Here is a 14,757-nt window from a genome sequence, read left to right as displayed (position 1 = left end):
CGGGAGCTTTGGAAGCCAGTCTTTTCTTGCTTGGACCGCTCTGAAAAGTCAAGCTAAGATTGGCTTCCTCCCCCAATACGTGGAGCTGCGCACAGGTTAGTCAAGGACTTTGGTTCTGTCTTCTCGATGAAGCAGGAGAGCTTACCTCAGGAATGCAGCTCAACCTCCCCAAAGATCAACAAGGGCCTGATGGCGCTCCAGAGCATAGCCAGCCGGAGCTGGGGCGTAAAGAACTCAGAGAAGAAACCACAGAATACCCCTCAAAGCCTCAGCAAATCAACCCAGGCTGTTGGATGTTTCTACTGCAAAGAGGTAAGGGGTTGGGTGGGATGCCAAACTACTGGCTATGGCCACCACAGAGCTGGCTGCTCCTCCTTTTGCCAAAGGACCAAGGGAGCTGTCAGCCAGCAGAACTTGGTACAGGCTTGGTGGCAAGCTGCCACACAGAGCCCAGGAGGCCCGAGGACTGCAGCTTCTGGTGGGGTAGAGCCCTGACTGCCCTTGCCCTGCTTCCTGAAGGACCCGTCAGGGAGGTAGCTCTATGGAGTAATTGGCTTCCTCCTCTGAAGATCTTGGTCTGGACAGCCAATCTCAAAGGAGGAAGTCAACCCGAACTGAGCAAAGAGACCCAATCTGTCCTGAAGAAGGTCAGAGAGGAAGGTAAAAGGGTGAGAAGCCCAGAGGCAAGAGTCACCTGAACCCACCATTCACCAGGGGAGCCAGGGACGGTGACATCAGGCTCCATGACTTCCCAATTGGGTGCTGAAAATGCAGCCAAGCGTTGTCTCTAACATGGGGCTCCTGGTGAGCTTTCCAACTGGCCAGGAAAGGAGCGGAACATTGCCACGAGCCACAGCCTAGACAGGGCCCCTGCAGCCATACTGAAGGCACACCCAAGCATCTGCTCTCACTTCTCCTCCTTCCAGGACCAGATCAAGAAGTTCTCCAAACATAATGGCTTTGTGTCCGAAATGGAGGACATGAGAAGGGCCTTCCTCATGCGGCCTGGATGTCCCCAGTTCAGTACCAGGACTACGTCCGTGTCTCATGTGGGTAAGACCTCCCCTGCCCTGTACCACCAAGAGTGCCTGGAGAAACTTGCTGCCTCCCGAAACTCTTCAGCCTGTAAGGACCTACTGGTCATGGTTCTGAGATATCCCATGGGAGCAAAGACTTTCTGAGACCTATGCTGAGGCTAGGGGATGACCCACCTGAAGGAGAGACTCAAGAGAAACAGTTTTATCCCCTTAGCGATTATACCTTCCCATTTTGTTGTTGCAAGGCTGGTCAGAGTCAAGGCCACTGACCTGGGCTCCCTGACCTGCTTTTGCTCTGTGTCCCCATCACCAGCTTGGAGACTTGACTGTGAAGCTCTGGTCCCCAGCAAAGGGAACTGTGGGATTGTTGGGGGTAAGCTGAGGAGTCCCAGGACCCCAGGCTTGCAGGCTCTGATCTACATCCTGTCACTGGGCGCCACCTTTGGTCTGCTCAGAGGCTACATTGTGATCAGATGGGCAAGAGACAGAGTCTGTGTTTTGATGGAGCCCACGACTCAGGCTCAGGCCTCCATGGGAGGACTCACTTGTCTAAAGACCCCATGGTAGCCTCTGCTGCAGAGATCCAGGGACAGGGAGGACATCTTGTCATCTCTTGGCACCTCTCCCATTCCAGGTTCTGCCACCATGGTTGATCTTCCCTCTCCCAGCTCTGGAGTTTGGAAGATGAGTGAGGACCACCCCCTATGCAGGCTGGGCTCCGCCACCAGTGTGGATGGTAAGGGATCCCGAGGCCTCTGCCTGCCTCTGCTGGGGCCCTGGGGCAAGGAAGCTGCTCCTAGGAATACCTGCTGTGCCCGTCTGGAATTCTTCCCCGGATTGCCTGTCCCTCAAATGCTCTGAGACACAGGTTATGCAGATCCAGGCCTGCAGGACTCCACTCTCTCTGGGGAAAGACACTAGCACTGCTCCTTGTCTTTGGCTGAACTGCGGCCGGAGGCTGCATTCTCTGTCTTCTCTGTGCCAATGGCTTCTAGGCCCCAGGGTACCCCTTCCTTGAACAGAGACATAGGCTGGGATTTGTCAGAAGGTGAGATAGGCACGGTCATTTGAGGCAAAGACCTGTAGTGAACAACTCTCTCCAAGAGTGAGAAGGTGAAGAGCCCCGAAGTCTATAGCAGAATTCTGGGGGGTCGAGAGGGCTGGGTCATGGGTTAAGCAAGGGCAGTAGCAGATGGCCTCCTGTCCTGATTCCCGGACTCTGAGTATGTGCTAGGTGGGGGTGTGGTTTGAGTATATGCTAGTTGCCGGTGGGTAGATGTGGTGGTCCCAGGGGCAGCCTCACAGTCCTTTCTACATAGGCTTTTGGTGCCTATGTAGAATTAAGATTTTAATTTGGGGACTGGGGAGATGGCTTGGCGCTTAAGAGCCCTGACTGTTCTCCCAGAGGTCCCGAGATCAATTCCCAGCAACCACATGGTGGCTCACAACCATCTGTAGTGGGATCCGATGCCCTCTTCTGGTGTGTCTGAAGACAGCTACAGTATACTCGCGTACATACAAAAAGAAAAATCTTAAAAAAATTTTAATTTGGCAGTGGTGGCGACCGTGTACTCATATACACACAAAATAAATCTTTAAAAAATAGGTTTTAATTTGGCAGCGGGAGACAGCCAGCTTGCTGGACAGATGCTGGCTTCTGATGGAGGGTGGGCAAGGGCGGATACTATTAGGGAAGATTTCACAGCAGAACCGCAGGGAAGAATCCAGCCGTCCTCTGGCCTCTGCTTACCCCACAGGGAAGTTCTTTCCATCCAGCAGGAGTGCTTGTGAGCTCAACTACCCACGGAAGAGGAGCGAGCCCTCAGTTACGAGTCCCATCGGCAGCCCCACCATGGTCAAGAAGTCCCAGAGGACGAGAATGCCTTGGTACATCTCAGTCATCCATGAGAAGGTAGGGTCCCAGGATGTCCCCCATTGTCTTGCTCATCCCACAGTCTGACTGTGGCTTTAACACAACTCCCTGACACCCTACTTCTGCTGCTAGGAACCCAGTGATTGACAGCCACCTCCCTCCCACCCCCACGGCGCGTGCCCAGGGCCATGCACTGTGCCTCCTTCCTTGTCCCAGTGTGTGGCACTCTAAGACTTATTAATGTGTGTAGCCACCAACCATTCTGGGCACCTTCAGCCCAGAAGTCTCTGTGAGAGTGAGTTCTAACAATCTGAGAGACAGAGGCCGGCAAACACCCAGAGGTTTGTGTACAAACCAGCATGGACTGGTAGGATCTCTCTCTCTCTCTTTTTTAAATGCTTCTGAGAGTTTATTTGTCTGAGACTTTGCTTGCTGGAATTTGGCATCTGGGTTTCTCTAGTCTTGTTTTATAGAAACAAAAAAAAATGAGAAGCACTTAATCTAGGCTTTGGAAGACTCTAGGTTATCACCAATCCATCTGTCCGTTTTGCTTTCTGGAGATTAAACTGAGTCTTGCGTATGCTTACAGCCCCAACATCTTCTATCATCCTCTTGCTCTAAGACCGATATACTCGGGCTGGCTTTGATCCTACTTTATAGCGTAGGCCGGCCTTGAGTTCACTCACCATCCTCCTGCTTCAGCCACTCAAGTGAGTTGAGATTCCACGCGTACACCACAGACAGGTTTTAATAAATCACGGGCTCCATTTCTTTACAAGATGGGTGTTTTCCCTTGTCGTCTTCTGTGGCTTCCTCATTCCTGGCATGCCTGAGTCCAGTCGTGTCTCTCGCTGGTCAGCTGCTTTCTCTGTGATGGGCCTTCTCTTAGCTCCGGGTCGTGGTGAGTTTCTCAAATGTATTGCCTACTGTATCGGCAACTCAAATTCATGAGTTTGCTCACATATGTGCAGGTGCACTCGTGTGTAAAGGACCTTGGGTGTTGCTCTGAGGGTGCTGTCTGCCTTGTTTCTCCAGACAGGATCTCTCACTGAGTAGACTAGGCTGGCCCTAAGGATCTGCCCATGTCCATCATCCAGGTGCTAGGATATAAGTGTGCTCCCCCTCCTTTTTTTTTTTTAAATTTGAATTAATGTTACATTATTGGCCTTAGTAGAGACAGGTTTTCTTCCTTTTTTTTTTAAAGGTTTATTTATTTATTATATATAAGTACACTGTAGCTGCCTTCAGACACACCAGAAGAGGGCATCGGATCTCATTACAGATGGTTGTGAGCCACCATGTGGTTGCTGGGAGTTGAACTCAGGACCTCTGGAAGAGCAGTCAGTGCTCTTACCCACTGAGCCGTCTCTCCAGCCTGAGAGACAGGTTTTCATTTTCACTCTTTTTAATAAACCACTTTCGTGTGTACGAGCCTTTTGCCTGCCTGTGTGTCTGCGTTCTGTGTACGGTGCCTGTGGAGTGTCAAGAAGGTGGATCCCCTGGAACCGGAGTTACAGACGGCTGTGAGCCATCCTGTGGGTGCTGAGAATAGAACCCTGGTCCTCTGGGAAAGCAACCAGTGTTCTTAACCACTGAGACAGCTCCCCAACCCAACATCTATTTTATGTGGGTTCCAGAAAGCAAACTCAAGTACTTTACTGGCTGAGCAGCTCCTTGGCTCCCATTCTTCCTCCCTTCCTTGCTTCTTTCCTTCTGTCCTTCCTACTTCCCTTCATTTCATCCTTCTTTCCTTCCTTTCCTTCTTTCTTTCCTTCATTTCTTCCTTTCCTTTCTTCCTTCTCCCCTTCCCTACTTCTCTCCCTCCCCTCCCCTCCCTCCCCTCCCTCCCTCCCCTCCCTCCCCTCCCCTCCCTCCTTCCCCTCCCCTCCCTCCCCTCCCTTCCCTCTCTCTAGGACAGATAAACCTCCTCTGGGCTGAGAACTTGGTCTAAGAACTCTGTCTTGGGCATCCTGAGCTGCTCTCTTTCCCTTCAGGATCACTCTCTGCTCCTGATGGGAGAGGAGCTGCAGCGTTTCTCAGAGATGGAGACCCAGATGCAGAAGAAAGATCAGGAGATCCTGATGCTCCAGAAGGAGAAGGAGGCTCTGAGGAAGCAGCTGAGAAGCCTCCTCAGAAGCAAAGCCACAGAACCCTCTTCGGCTTTCATCAGGATGGTGAGCCTTCTGGCAGGCGCCCCAGAGAAGCACTGAGGTGTCCCCCAGAGCAGAGGCTCTGCCACCTCTGTCCTTTCAGGTCTCGGCCAAGGGCTGGGTGAGGCGGTCCATAGGGTCAGAAATGGTCTCCTGGTTGGTCTGAGACTTGTTATCTTTCATACCTGATGACCCAGCCTGCACTTAGGTGGGGGCAGACCTCAAGTGGGAGCAGGGAGGAGACTGGAGGTCGTGGACAGTACCTGGGGACCTTGGGAGAAACTGCCCACGCAGGTAACTGAGGCAGAACAAACAGGACTGCCCCTCCCCTCCATACCCCACAAGGGCTCTTACTCAGGCATGAGAGGACAGGGCATCCAGGAGAGCCACACATGATCACGGTGCCAAGTGTGTGCTGAAAAATGGTCTGGCGGGACCCCAGAGCCTAACTGTCCCCCAGGGCTGCTCCTTCACAGACCGTTGCCACTGGAGAGTACCAATTCCTCACTCTTCTCTACGGTCACCCACCTGTACTTGGAGAGACAGATGTTCCTCTCTGAGGGGATGGAGGGGGGCGCCTCACCTAGGGCTTTTGTGGAAGCAATCGGAGAGCCCGAGGTTCACAGCAGCATCTGATAGGAACGGTCCTTCGAGACGCCCTTGAAATTGGGGCGGATGAGCATGCTGAAGACCATATACAAAGAGGAGGATGAACTACAGCGTTGGATACAAGTACGGAGCCAGCAGAAGCCCCAGGCTCTCCCTCTCTGATCCTGTTAGGGGAGGAAGGGTGCTAGGAGGCCGCAGACTGGTGCAGATGAGGGCAGTGGATGAGTTCAATGCCCCTCCCCACCAAGAGCACGGGTCGGTTGTGTCCTGATAGGAGGAGACCAAGGCACTGGGTTGCTTCCTAGAGTTGGTACCTCTCCCCGCTACCTGGGGGCATCTGTGTCCAAGGCCCTTCTCTCTCTCTCTGCCTCCCAGATGCAGGAGGAGGCAGAAAGCAACAAGGAGCCAGGGAGCACCATAGAGGAAAAGAGCTCCGAGGGGCAGCCCGAGGAGGCTGCACCCACCAAGCAGAGGACCAGCCACAGCAAGACAGGGACTCTGCTGGAGGTGAGCCCTGAGGAGGAGGAAGAGGAAACAAAAGGAACTGAGGAGGATGAGTCAACAGTAGACGAGGAAGAGGGATTGTGGGAGCTGAGGGAGGAGGAGGAGCGTCGCCCCAAGAAGTCCTACTCCATGACGGAGTCCTTCGAGGAGGAGCTGATGGCCCAGCTGGAGGAGTATGAGCGCATGTTGATGGACTTCCAGAATGAGCTGGAATTAACTAGGTCCAAATATTCCCTGGCCACAGGTAGGGACAAAGGGCTGTTGCAGTGGGGGTGTGGACGCTCTTGTCTGACAACTCTGCAAGTGAGGAGGGTGGTGGGGAGGGGGAATGTGGCTTCCTCTCCACCGGGAGCTAACCATTGGTCCTCATTCTCCGGCCCTGCCCGTCTGCTCCTTTATTCTTAGGGGCCATCACATCTCTACAGCGGCACACTGACTTCCAAGAGTCTCAGCTGCGAAAGGTCACCACGGAGAATGAGCTCCTGGTGAAGGAACTCCGGGAACGGAAGCAGCAGATACAAGACATGACCGACAAGGTTGTGTGGCTATGCGCACAGCGGCTGTACCAAGCCTGTCTCGGTGCACACAGCCAGCAGAGCCCAGTGGGCCCAGGAGCTCGGGGAGCATGGCCATCCCTGGGAACCGCAGAACCAAGATTCCTACCTGGGTTTGTGGACAACCACAACCCTGCTGTCCTTTGGTCTAGAATATGTGTCCCTTTGTCCTGTGCCCTGGTAGCCCTGGTCACTTCCTAAAAATTCGCTGGTCTTTGAGCGTTGGGGCTAACTATGCCACTTTTAGAGGATGCTGAGCTATGGGGCCCCGAAGATAAAACATGAATTAGATGGGTGTTTCTCTACCTCCCAAGCTACTCCACAAGTGCTTCCCTCTCATATACCTCCCTCCCACAACAAGGGCTTCTAAGTCTTCCAGCTAATTCTCCAGGAAACTTCACCAAGGCATCAGATAATGCTCCTCAAAGAGTCCTCTTCATTGAGCCATCAGTGAATGTCTGCCTCTTTCCCTGGTTCCTCACCCAACCTCTGCGGGCAGCTATCCCTCTCCTCTTCCTTTGACTTCCTTGTTTCCTCTCATCCCAACTTGAGCGAGGGCCATGTCTGTGTACATCCCTGTAGCTGTTCCCTGAGACACACACTGTGTTTCACTAAGCAAATACTGGGGCTCGCATCCTGACCGTAAGCTTCTGCACCCAGGTTCTTCTTTTTCTTGATGACGGCCTGATGTTTCTTCAGAGAACATTTAGAAAGGAAGTGTGTCTGTAAAGCTTCAGGAATACAAGCCTTGATTCTACACACTGATAAGCGTCAGGTTGAGCACAGTTGGGAAATCCTTATCCCACTCTGCTACGAAGGTGAAGGGATTGTTCTTGTAGCTTACAAACAAGCCGATAGGAAGCCCAAGGTTAAAAACCCTGTGTCTTGAAGATTGTCTGTTGGAAAGCCGTGAGATACTGTCTCTGTACAGGTGTCCTGACACCCCTATTTTTTCCTACCTAACATTTTTCTTGATTCTCTGGGAGTTTGATATCATGCACCCCAATCACAACTCTTTCCCTGTCTTTCCCTGTCTGCCTGCCTTGTGACCTCTCCTGCCCAAAGAAGTAAAGATAAAAATAATTTTTAAAAGAAAAAAAGAGGGGGCTGGAGAGATGGCTCAGTGGTTAAGAGCACTGACTGCTCTTCCAGAGGTCCTGAGTTCAATTCCCAGCAACCACATGGTGGCTCACAACCATCTGTAATGGGATCCGATGCCCTCTTCTGGTGTATCTGAAGACAGCTACAGTGTACTTATATATATAATAAAATGAATAAATCTTTGAAAAAAAAGAAAAAAAGAGGGGTTGGGGATTTAGCTCAGTGGTAGAGCGCTTGTCTAGCAAGCACAAGGCCCTGGGTTCGGTCCCCAGCTCCAGAAAAAAAAAAAAAAAGAAGAATAAGAAAAGAAAAAAAAATCCATTTTTGTGTTATCTATCTCAATGGAGCCTGGTCAAATTCTTAGTGGCCTGTCCCTTAAATGGAACGGTCCTTCTCCTCCCACACTAAGTTGTGGCTTATTAACCTGGTGTGTCGTCGCACACTGTAGAGGCTTCGTGCTTCCAGGACGTGTGTCTTACGTTCTACAGTCTTTGTTTGCACCGCTGTGCATGTCTTTGCTCTAGTCTCTTTTCTGTCGCTCCGACACAACCTCCTGACAGAAAGCACCTTGGGAATCACAGTTTCAGTTTTGCTCCCAGGAGAGCGAATCCAGGTCACAATCCCCCACGGCAGCAACGTCAAGGCTGGATCCAGAAGCAGCTGAAATCCACAGTTAGGAGCAGAGAGGATGAATGAACCCTTGCTGGCTTAAAGCTCAGAAAGCCGTGCTTACTCCTGCATAGTCCAGGGCCCCAGCCAGGGAAGGGAACTGTCCACTTTTTGGCTTGGCCCTTCCCATGTAAATTAACCATCAAGACAACCTCCCTACAGTCATGCCCACAGACCAATATGGTGTCTATTATTTCTGTTAAACTCGATGCCCTGGGACTAGGCAGGTGACTACATTGTAAGACCGGCAGAGTGGCTGCCTGGAGTTTCTGTAGAGTCTTGTCTAGTCTTTGGGGTAGTCAAGGTTCCTTGAAAGCTAGGGAGGTGGAAGAGTGTCTTAGTTACAAGTAAAGTTTTCTTGCTTGGGTTCTGGGTCCACAGGCAGGAGGCTGAGAGCGTCCACAATTCAGCATACAAGACTCTTTACTTCCTGTAACAGCTGGCCACTGACCACCATTCCTCCCTGATGTCTACAGGACACTGAGTGTGAACAGTACTGTCTTTGGCTTCCCTGTGAACAGTCTGGCTTTCTTGGATCTGAAGTGTTGGACACCATCCAGCATTCAGCTCGCTGTGCCCTTGGGCCTCTTTCTCCTTCCGAATCCTTCTGGCAGAACCCCATAGTATAGTGTTCAGCCCTGGGAGGGCCAGGGAGGCAGGTCAGATGCCTGTGCTTCATCTGCCCTGGTCCTGGGATCCAGGCTGACTCCACTGTCTGCCCTGCAGTTCTCCAACCTCCGGGAGGAAAAGAAGCATCAGGAAATAATGGGGCTCATTGAAAAGGAAAACCTGACCCTCCGACAGGTGAGAACCCGGGCATCATGGAAGGCTGGGCTGGGCTACCATTCTCATGGGCCGGGCTACCATGATGAACAAGATAAGGCTGGAGCATCTGCGCAGTTGAGTTGGGTCTCTTCATCCGGACAGCACCTCACTTAACAGGACCCACTCTGGGGGTCTGGCAACAGCTGGGCTGGGTGTGGGGACCAGAGGTTGCCTCCACCTTTTGGGAAGAAGCGGTAAGGACCACTGATGCTCCACCCCTCCGGGTTCTCCCCAGAAAGTAGCAGACTTGAAGACAGAGCTGGAGAACAGTGAGCACACCATCGAGGAGCTGAACGCCCAAACCAAGGAGCTGGAGAATCTGGTCAACACAGACAAGGACCACCTGAGGCGGTGGAAGGAGTTGAACGATGACCTGCAGATGCGGAATGAGATGATCCAACAGGCAGAGCAGCAGACTCATGTGATCCTGGAGGCCACCCAGGCCAGGGTAATGTCCGTCCACATAGATCACGGGCCCAGCAGGCAAGGGCTCCGATCACAACGGCAGGGTAGAGCTGGTGTCTGGCTAGCGCTGGAGGAGGGAGGGAAGCCTCATGGAACATTCTGGAAACACAGAGGGTAAGGGAGAAAGTTTATGGAGAAAGTGGGTCTTGGGGTCAGCTACATAAAAAGGTGGGAGGAAGCATGATTGGGTCCATGCCTGCCCCCCATCCATCCTGCCGCCTCCCTCCTGCCCCCCAGTATATCTCCCTTCCTGCTTTTTCCTCTCTTTTCTAAATTGATTTCTTTTAAAACCCACCGAGTCCAGTTGGTACTGCCCACGTGTGATTGTCTGTGGGCATGGACAACCTATCATTAACGGCCAATAGTTCCTCAGCGGGGGTCCAGGGAGGAGCTCAGGAGCCCATTCTGCTCCACGCAGGAATTAAAAGGGAAATCCTGTGTATGTGCCTGTGTGCATCGGGAGGTGTGAGTGCAGATGCCTGCAGAGGCTACAAGTTTCAGATTTCTGTAGAAGTCGGAGGTACAGGCAGTGTCACCCCCTCCCCCCGCCCCACACACACCATGGGTGCTGAGATTCTGTGATCTGTGGTGGTTTGAGTGAGAATGGCCCTTACAGGTTCATAGGTTTAAATACTTGGTCCCCAGTTGATGGACATCACTTGGGAAGGATTAGAGGGTGTGGCCTTGTTGGAGGAGGATGGGCTTTAAGGTTTCAAAAGACTCAAGCCATCCCTAGTGTCTCCCTGTCTGCCTCCTACACGTGGGTCAAGATGTAAGCTCTTGTGTATGTTTGCCGTAGACCCTTGGCCCACCATCGTGGACGTCAGCTCCGTAAACCCCGTGGTCACATGAACACTTTCTTTTATACGTTGCCATGGTCATAGTCTTACTGCAGCAGCAGTAAGAGTAACTAGACAGACTCAAACCCAGGTCCTCTGTGGCGTACGACAGGCTCTTACCTGCTGAGGCACCTCGCTCTGTCACAGTCTATGCGAGAGTGTTTAGCTGGTTTGATCTTGTGCGCCTGACCATGGCAGCCGTGCATCCACACACGCAATGGCCGTTCACGGCCGGCCGGAGGAATGCTTCTCGGCTCCTCTCCTCATCCTCTGATACCCACATCCCTTCCACCCTTCCTCCTTGATTGTTCCTGAACCTCGAGGGTGGAGCAGATAGTCTCACCATCCCCGCTAGAGGGGGGGAGCTGGAGCAGAGAGGACAGGCAACCCAGACCTGCTTGCTTGGGAACTGGGCCCAGATCTTGCTGTCTTGAGCTGCTGCAGTGCCCTAAGCCCAGCACAGGGAAGTGTTTGTGAGGGATTCGGGCTGGGTGAGAAACTCAGTTCAGAGCTGGTCTTATGCAGTCCAGAGTGAAGGTAGAGGGGAAGACTGTGTGCATGCAGGCACAGACTTTGTGCAGATCTCTCCCTCTCACCCACCCATGTACTGGGGTAAGTAGCTTAATCCATCTCCGGCCTCTGTCCTGCTCCAGTCATCCCTCCTGGCCAGCTGGTGTCTGTTAGGAAACTGCTTCTGATTCCATTGTGGTCCTAGGGACAGCACTGGCCCAGAGAAGGTGTGCCACGTATCCTTTGCCGGTGCGTGTGGACTTGGTAGTGTTGGGCTGACAAAAATTCTGACTCAGTTGTCTGCAGGACATAGTGCTGATAGGTGAAGCTCCTGCAAGAGGGGAAACTGAGGCTGGATACCCCAGGCGACTGCTACCTCCAAGCCAGAGGCAACAACTGTGCAGCAAAGGCTGAGCCTGCAGGCTCTGGGTCCCTTGGGAACCTTGCATGGTGCTTGATGTGCAGTGGGCACCCAATGAAACCCAATCAGGACACGAGAGGTGAGCAATCCAGAGTCCATTAGCCTCAGCTACCAAGAGAGCTCTGGATCAGCCTGGGCTACGTCAGACCCTGTCTCCGGGGGCTGCAGAGTGGCTCAGCAGTTAAGGCTGCCCTTTCAGGTGACCCCAGTCCAGTTCTTAGCACCCACACAGTGGTGCACAAGCATGCATCCATCCAGTTCCAGAGGCCCCAGGGCCTCAGAGGGCACTTCTGGCACAGACAGGCTGGCCACGCCCTTCATAGACATGCAATAAAGATAGGTAAATCTTACAAAAAAAAGACCTTAGATCAACAGCAACGTTGCATGCATTTGGTGCACAGACATAACAAGCAGGCCAAACTCCCATACATATAAAATAAATGAAAGCAAAACAAACCAACAAACAAAAAAAGAGGCTGAGGCTTCCAGCGGCTGCTGGAAACTGAGGTTTAAAAATGTATTCTGTGGGGATTGGGGATTTAGCTCAGTGGTAGAGCGCTTGCCTAGCAAGTGCAAGGCCCTGGGTTTGGTCCCCAGATCCGAAAAATAGAAAAGAAAAAAAATGTATTCTGTGTGTTTGCCACTCTTATTTTTTTTTTAATATTTTTATTTGTATGTATGCGAGTCTGTATGTATATCCCTTCAGAAGCCAGAAGAGGGCATCAGCTCTCCTGGAGCTGAAGATACAGGTGCTGGGAACAGAACTCATGTCCTTTGCAAGTGCTCTTAATCACAGGGGAGCCACCTCTGCAGCTGCAATGACATTTTAAAGCCGTGCACAGGACTGGGAATATATCTTGGTGGTGGAGAGCGTCCCTCATTAGCATGTGAGAAGTCCTCATTTCCACATGTGTGCGTGTGTGTGTGTGTGTGTGTGTGCGTGCGTGCGTGTGTGTGTGTGTGTGTGTGTGTGTGTGTAAGAAGCATGTTGGTACGCTCAAGCTTCTGTGCTTTGGTGCGGGGCCACCCAAGGAACTGGGGTCTGATCCAGAGCATCCTAGCTCTTAGGTGAGCTCCATTTCCAGCTATGACACGCAGAAGCAAGAAATCCTTTCCTGGCCCACGGGCTCCCTCATGGCAGGGCCAGGCCTCATTCTGTAGCAGCGTGGGGTGCCTTTCACCTTTGTTCACAGCTCGAGAAGCTAAGGAATAAGATCATACAGGCTGTCTTCAGTGTCAGTGGGACCAAGAGCTTGTCCACCGAAATCTCTGATAACTACATCCTGGAATCTCTGCAGGTGAGGGGAAGTCGAGCCGTGTCCACACTGCCCACCAACCCAGGCTGAGGGAGGAGGGGAGGCCTGGGCTCAGTTTGGAAACCCAGCTCTCATCCTGCCTAGGCCCTGCGTGCACTGTAACCCCAGGACAGCCCTTTCCCCCTGGTCAACCAAGGGGATCAGGCCATCCCTGAGGATAGGTGTAGCATGTAGAACTGAGATGCAGCCTCGTGGAGGACGGGCACTCAGCTGCCCCTAACCCTCATCCCTGCATAGGGAGGGGAACAGGCTGCCTGCATTCTGGTAATGTCTGCCCAGCTCAGCTTCTTTGATGGAGCCTCCTCCATAGAAGCTACTGGGCCAGAGTCCCAGATTCCTCCCTCTTAGCCTCAGCTTTGCCAACTCCCATGGACCTAGAATCCCCCAAAGCAGAAGCTTTAGAGAGGCCTGGGGCTGCAGCAAGATTAATGTAGACTTCAGTGCCCGTGGATTGGACTAGTCGCCGTCCGCCAGCCTTTGGGGCTAATCCTAGGGCTGTGCGTTTCTCTGAACTGTAGGGTTTTTAAAGGGATAGGAGTGCCAACCCTAAAGGTATTGGGCACCAGAGCTCTGGGGATCGCTGAAGAGTGGCTCGTGGAGAGTGAGCCTGGGTCACTGCTCCCTCTGGTGGGGAAGGAAGTGGACAGGACAGAGAAGATACCTGAGGTCCAGTAGCTCTCTCTGTTAGGAATGAGGACAGAGCTGGAGAGGGACTGGATGGCATGAGATCAGACAGCTTTCTGGTCTGCAGGCACCTAAGGGGCAGGGACACACACCACAGAGGCAAAGCTCTCAGCCATTGTTTTTGTTTGTTTGTTTGTTTTTTGTTTTTTTTTTGTTTTTTTGTTTTTTTTTCCGGAGCTGAGGACCGAAGCCAGGGCCTTGCGCTTACTAGGCAAGCGCGCTACCACTGAGCTAAATCCCCAACCCTCAGCCATTGTTTTAACATGGGTTTGTAGCAAGTCCTGGGGTGGGTGGCGAGAGAGCTGAGAGGCCACCCATTGACTTTCTTGTCCAGAGGATCATCTCGGAGAGAAGTGACTTCTACAATCAGCTGAAGCAGAAGGGCGTGAAGGTGCCCCCGCTACAACAGTCAGATGTCTCCCTGCCCGGCAAGATCAAGAAGATGCTGTCCAAGTGATACGGCACACCCAGCGGAGGCCAGGGCCCTGCTGGCAAAGCCAGCCTGTGTGGTTAGTTCTGTGATAGAGAATTAAACGTTAGAGTTGCCACCGTCTCATCTACTTCTCTGGTACCTACAGGACCTCCTCCTCTGCACCCAGGTCATGTCCCCTCCCACTGCACACTCCCCTGGACCTGTCTGCAGGGAGAACGACACCTCCAGGCCCCTCTCCCAGATTTCACCTTGTAGAGGGCCAGAGGCTGGGCGTCCCCCCATCCTCCTTCAGATCAAACACTTCAGCTGGGCCATTCTCTTGCTACTCCTGGGGCCCCTTTGGAAAAAAGGGTGGGAGCAGGAGGTGGTACAGCTGCTGAGGACAATTCTTCCCAATCCTTGGGCTCCTGGTGTCTGTGGGTCACGAAGTCTGTACCACGTGCTCTGCTCCGTAGAGAGCTCACTCACCTGCTGCTCTTCACCCACATCTTGCGCACCCGCTCTTTCTGCTACTGCAGACCCCCTCCCCACCCCCGCACTGGGTGCCACAAGTTGTAGAGGGCCATCTCTGTCCTTCATCTGGGGAGCACCCAGGCTCCATCTGGGAGCATCGAGCTGAGTCTGAGCTCCAGTCCGACTCTACGAGGTTGAGAAGGACCTGGCGCCCTCTGCAGGCCTCTCGGGTAGCTTGCACGGTTCTGCAGCAAGCTGGGACAGCCGGAGGGGGTCCGCCCCTCCCCATCCAGACTAGACTTCCTTGGCGACCA

General features: G+C 52.8%; 1 protein-coding gene and 1 long non-coding RNA gene across 6 annotated transcripts; one reads left to right on the top strand and one right to left on the bottom strand.

Moving 5' to 3' along the window:
* Positions 1 to 17: 17 nt before the first annotated feature.
* Positions 18 to 14,107, top strand: Ccdc27 (coiled-coil domain containing 27). Of its 5 annotated transcripts, NM_001191063.1 has the most exons (12): positions 127 to 312; positions 927 to 1,053; positions 1,672 to 1,773; positions 2,795 to 2,949; positions 4,905 to 5,084; positions 5,700 to 5,792; positions 6,045 to 6,417; positions 6,579 to 6,709; positions 9,224 to 9,301; positions 9,558 to 9,770; positions 12,751 to 12,855; positions 13,892 to 14,107. In NM_001191063.1, the coding sequence occupies exons 1-12, from the start codon at positions 127 to 129 to the stop codon at positions 14,012 to 14,014; spliced, it is 1,866 nt and encodes a 621-aa protein (NP_001177992.1). In that variant the 3' UTR covers positions 14,015 to 14,107. The 5 variants fall into 5 exon arrangements, with proteins under 5 accessions (XP_087407109.1, NP_001177992.1, XP_087407111.1 ...); XM_087550983.1 differs by lacking the exon at positions 5,700 to 5,792 and having other exon boundaries at positions 18 to 312; positions 13,892 to 14,103; XM_087550985.1 differs by lacking the exons at positions 127 to 312; positions 927 to 1,053; positions 1,672 to 1,773; positions 2,795 to 2,949 and adding an exon at positions 3,165 to 3,251 and having other exon boundaries at positions 13,892 to 14,103.
* On the bottom strand, positions 11,927 to 14,613 carry LOC120103048 (uncharacterized). The gene is made up of 3 exons (XR_015620563.1): positions 14,239 to 14,613; positions 13,535 to 14,073; positions 11,927 to 12,759 (listed from the first exon to the last, which is right to left on the bottom strand). It is a non-coding gene; the product is annotated as an uncharacterized LOC120103048 (long non-coding RNA).
* Positions 14,614 to 14,757: the final 144 nt, after the last annotated feature.

Source organism: Rattus norvegicus, chromosome 5 (assembly GCF_021556685.1).
Source record: "Rattus norvegicus strain SHRSP/BbbUtx chromosome 5, alternate assembly SHRSP_T2T, whole genome shotgun sequence".
In the NCBI taxonomy this organism is placed as follows: Eukaryota; Metazoa; Chordata; class Mammalia; order Rodentia; family Muridae; genus Rattus; species Rattus norvegicus.
Note: the sequence above shows the minus strand (reverse complement) of the source record. Positions and strands in the feature narration are given on the sequence as shown.

Excerpts from the sequence above, each read along its gene's own strand:
- Ccdc27 (NM_001191063.1), top strand. The coding sequence starts at position 127 with ATGAAGCAGGAGAGCTTACCTCAGGAATGCAGCTCAACCTCCCCAAAG. Across the intron at positions 5,793-6,044 it reads AACTACAGCGTTGGATACAA|ATGCAGGAGGAGGCAGAAAG; the intron begins GTACGGAGCCAG and ends TCTGCCTCCCAG. Across the intron at positions 6,418-6,578 it reads CAAATATTCCCTGGCCACAG|GGGCCATCACATCTCTACAG; the intron begins GTAGGGACAAAG and ends CTTTATTCTTAG.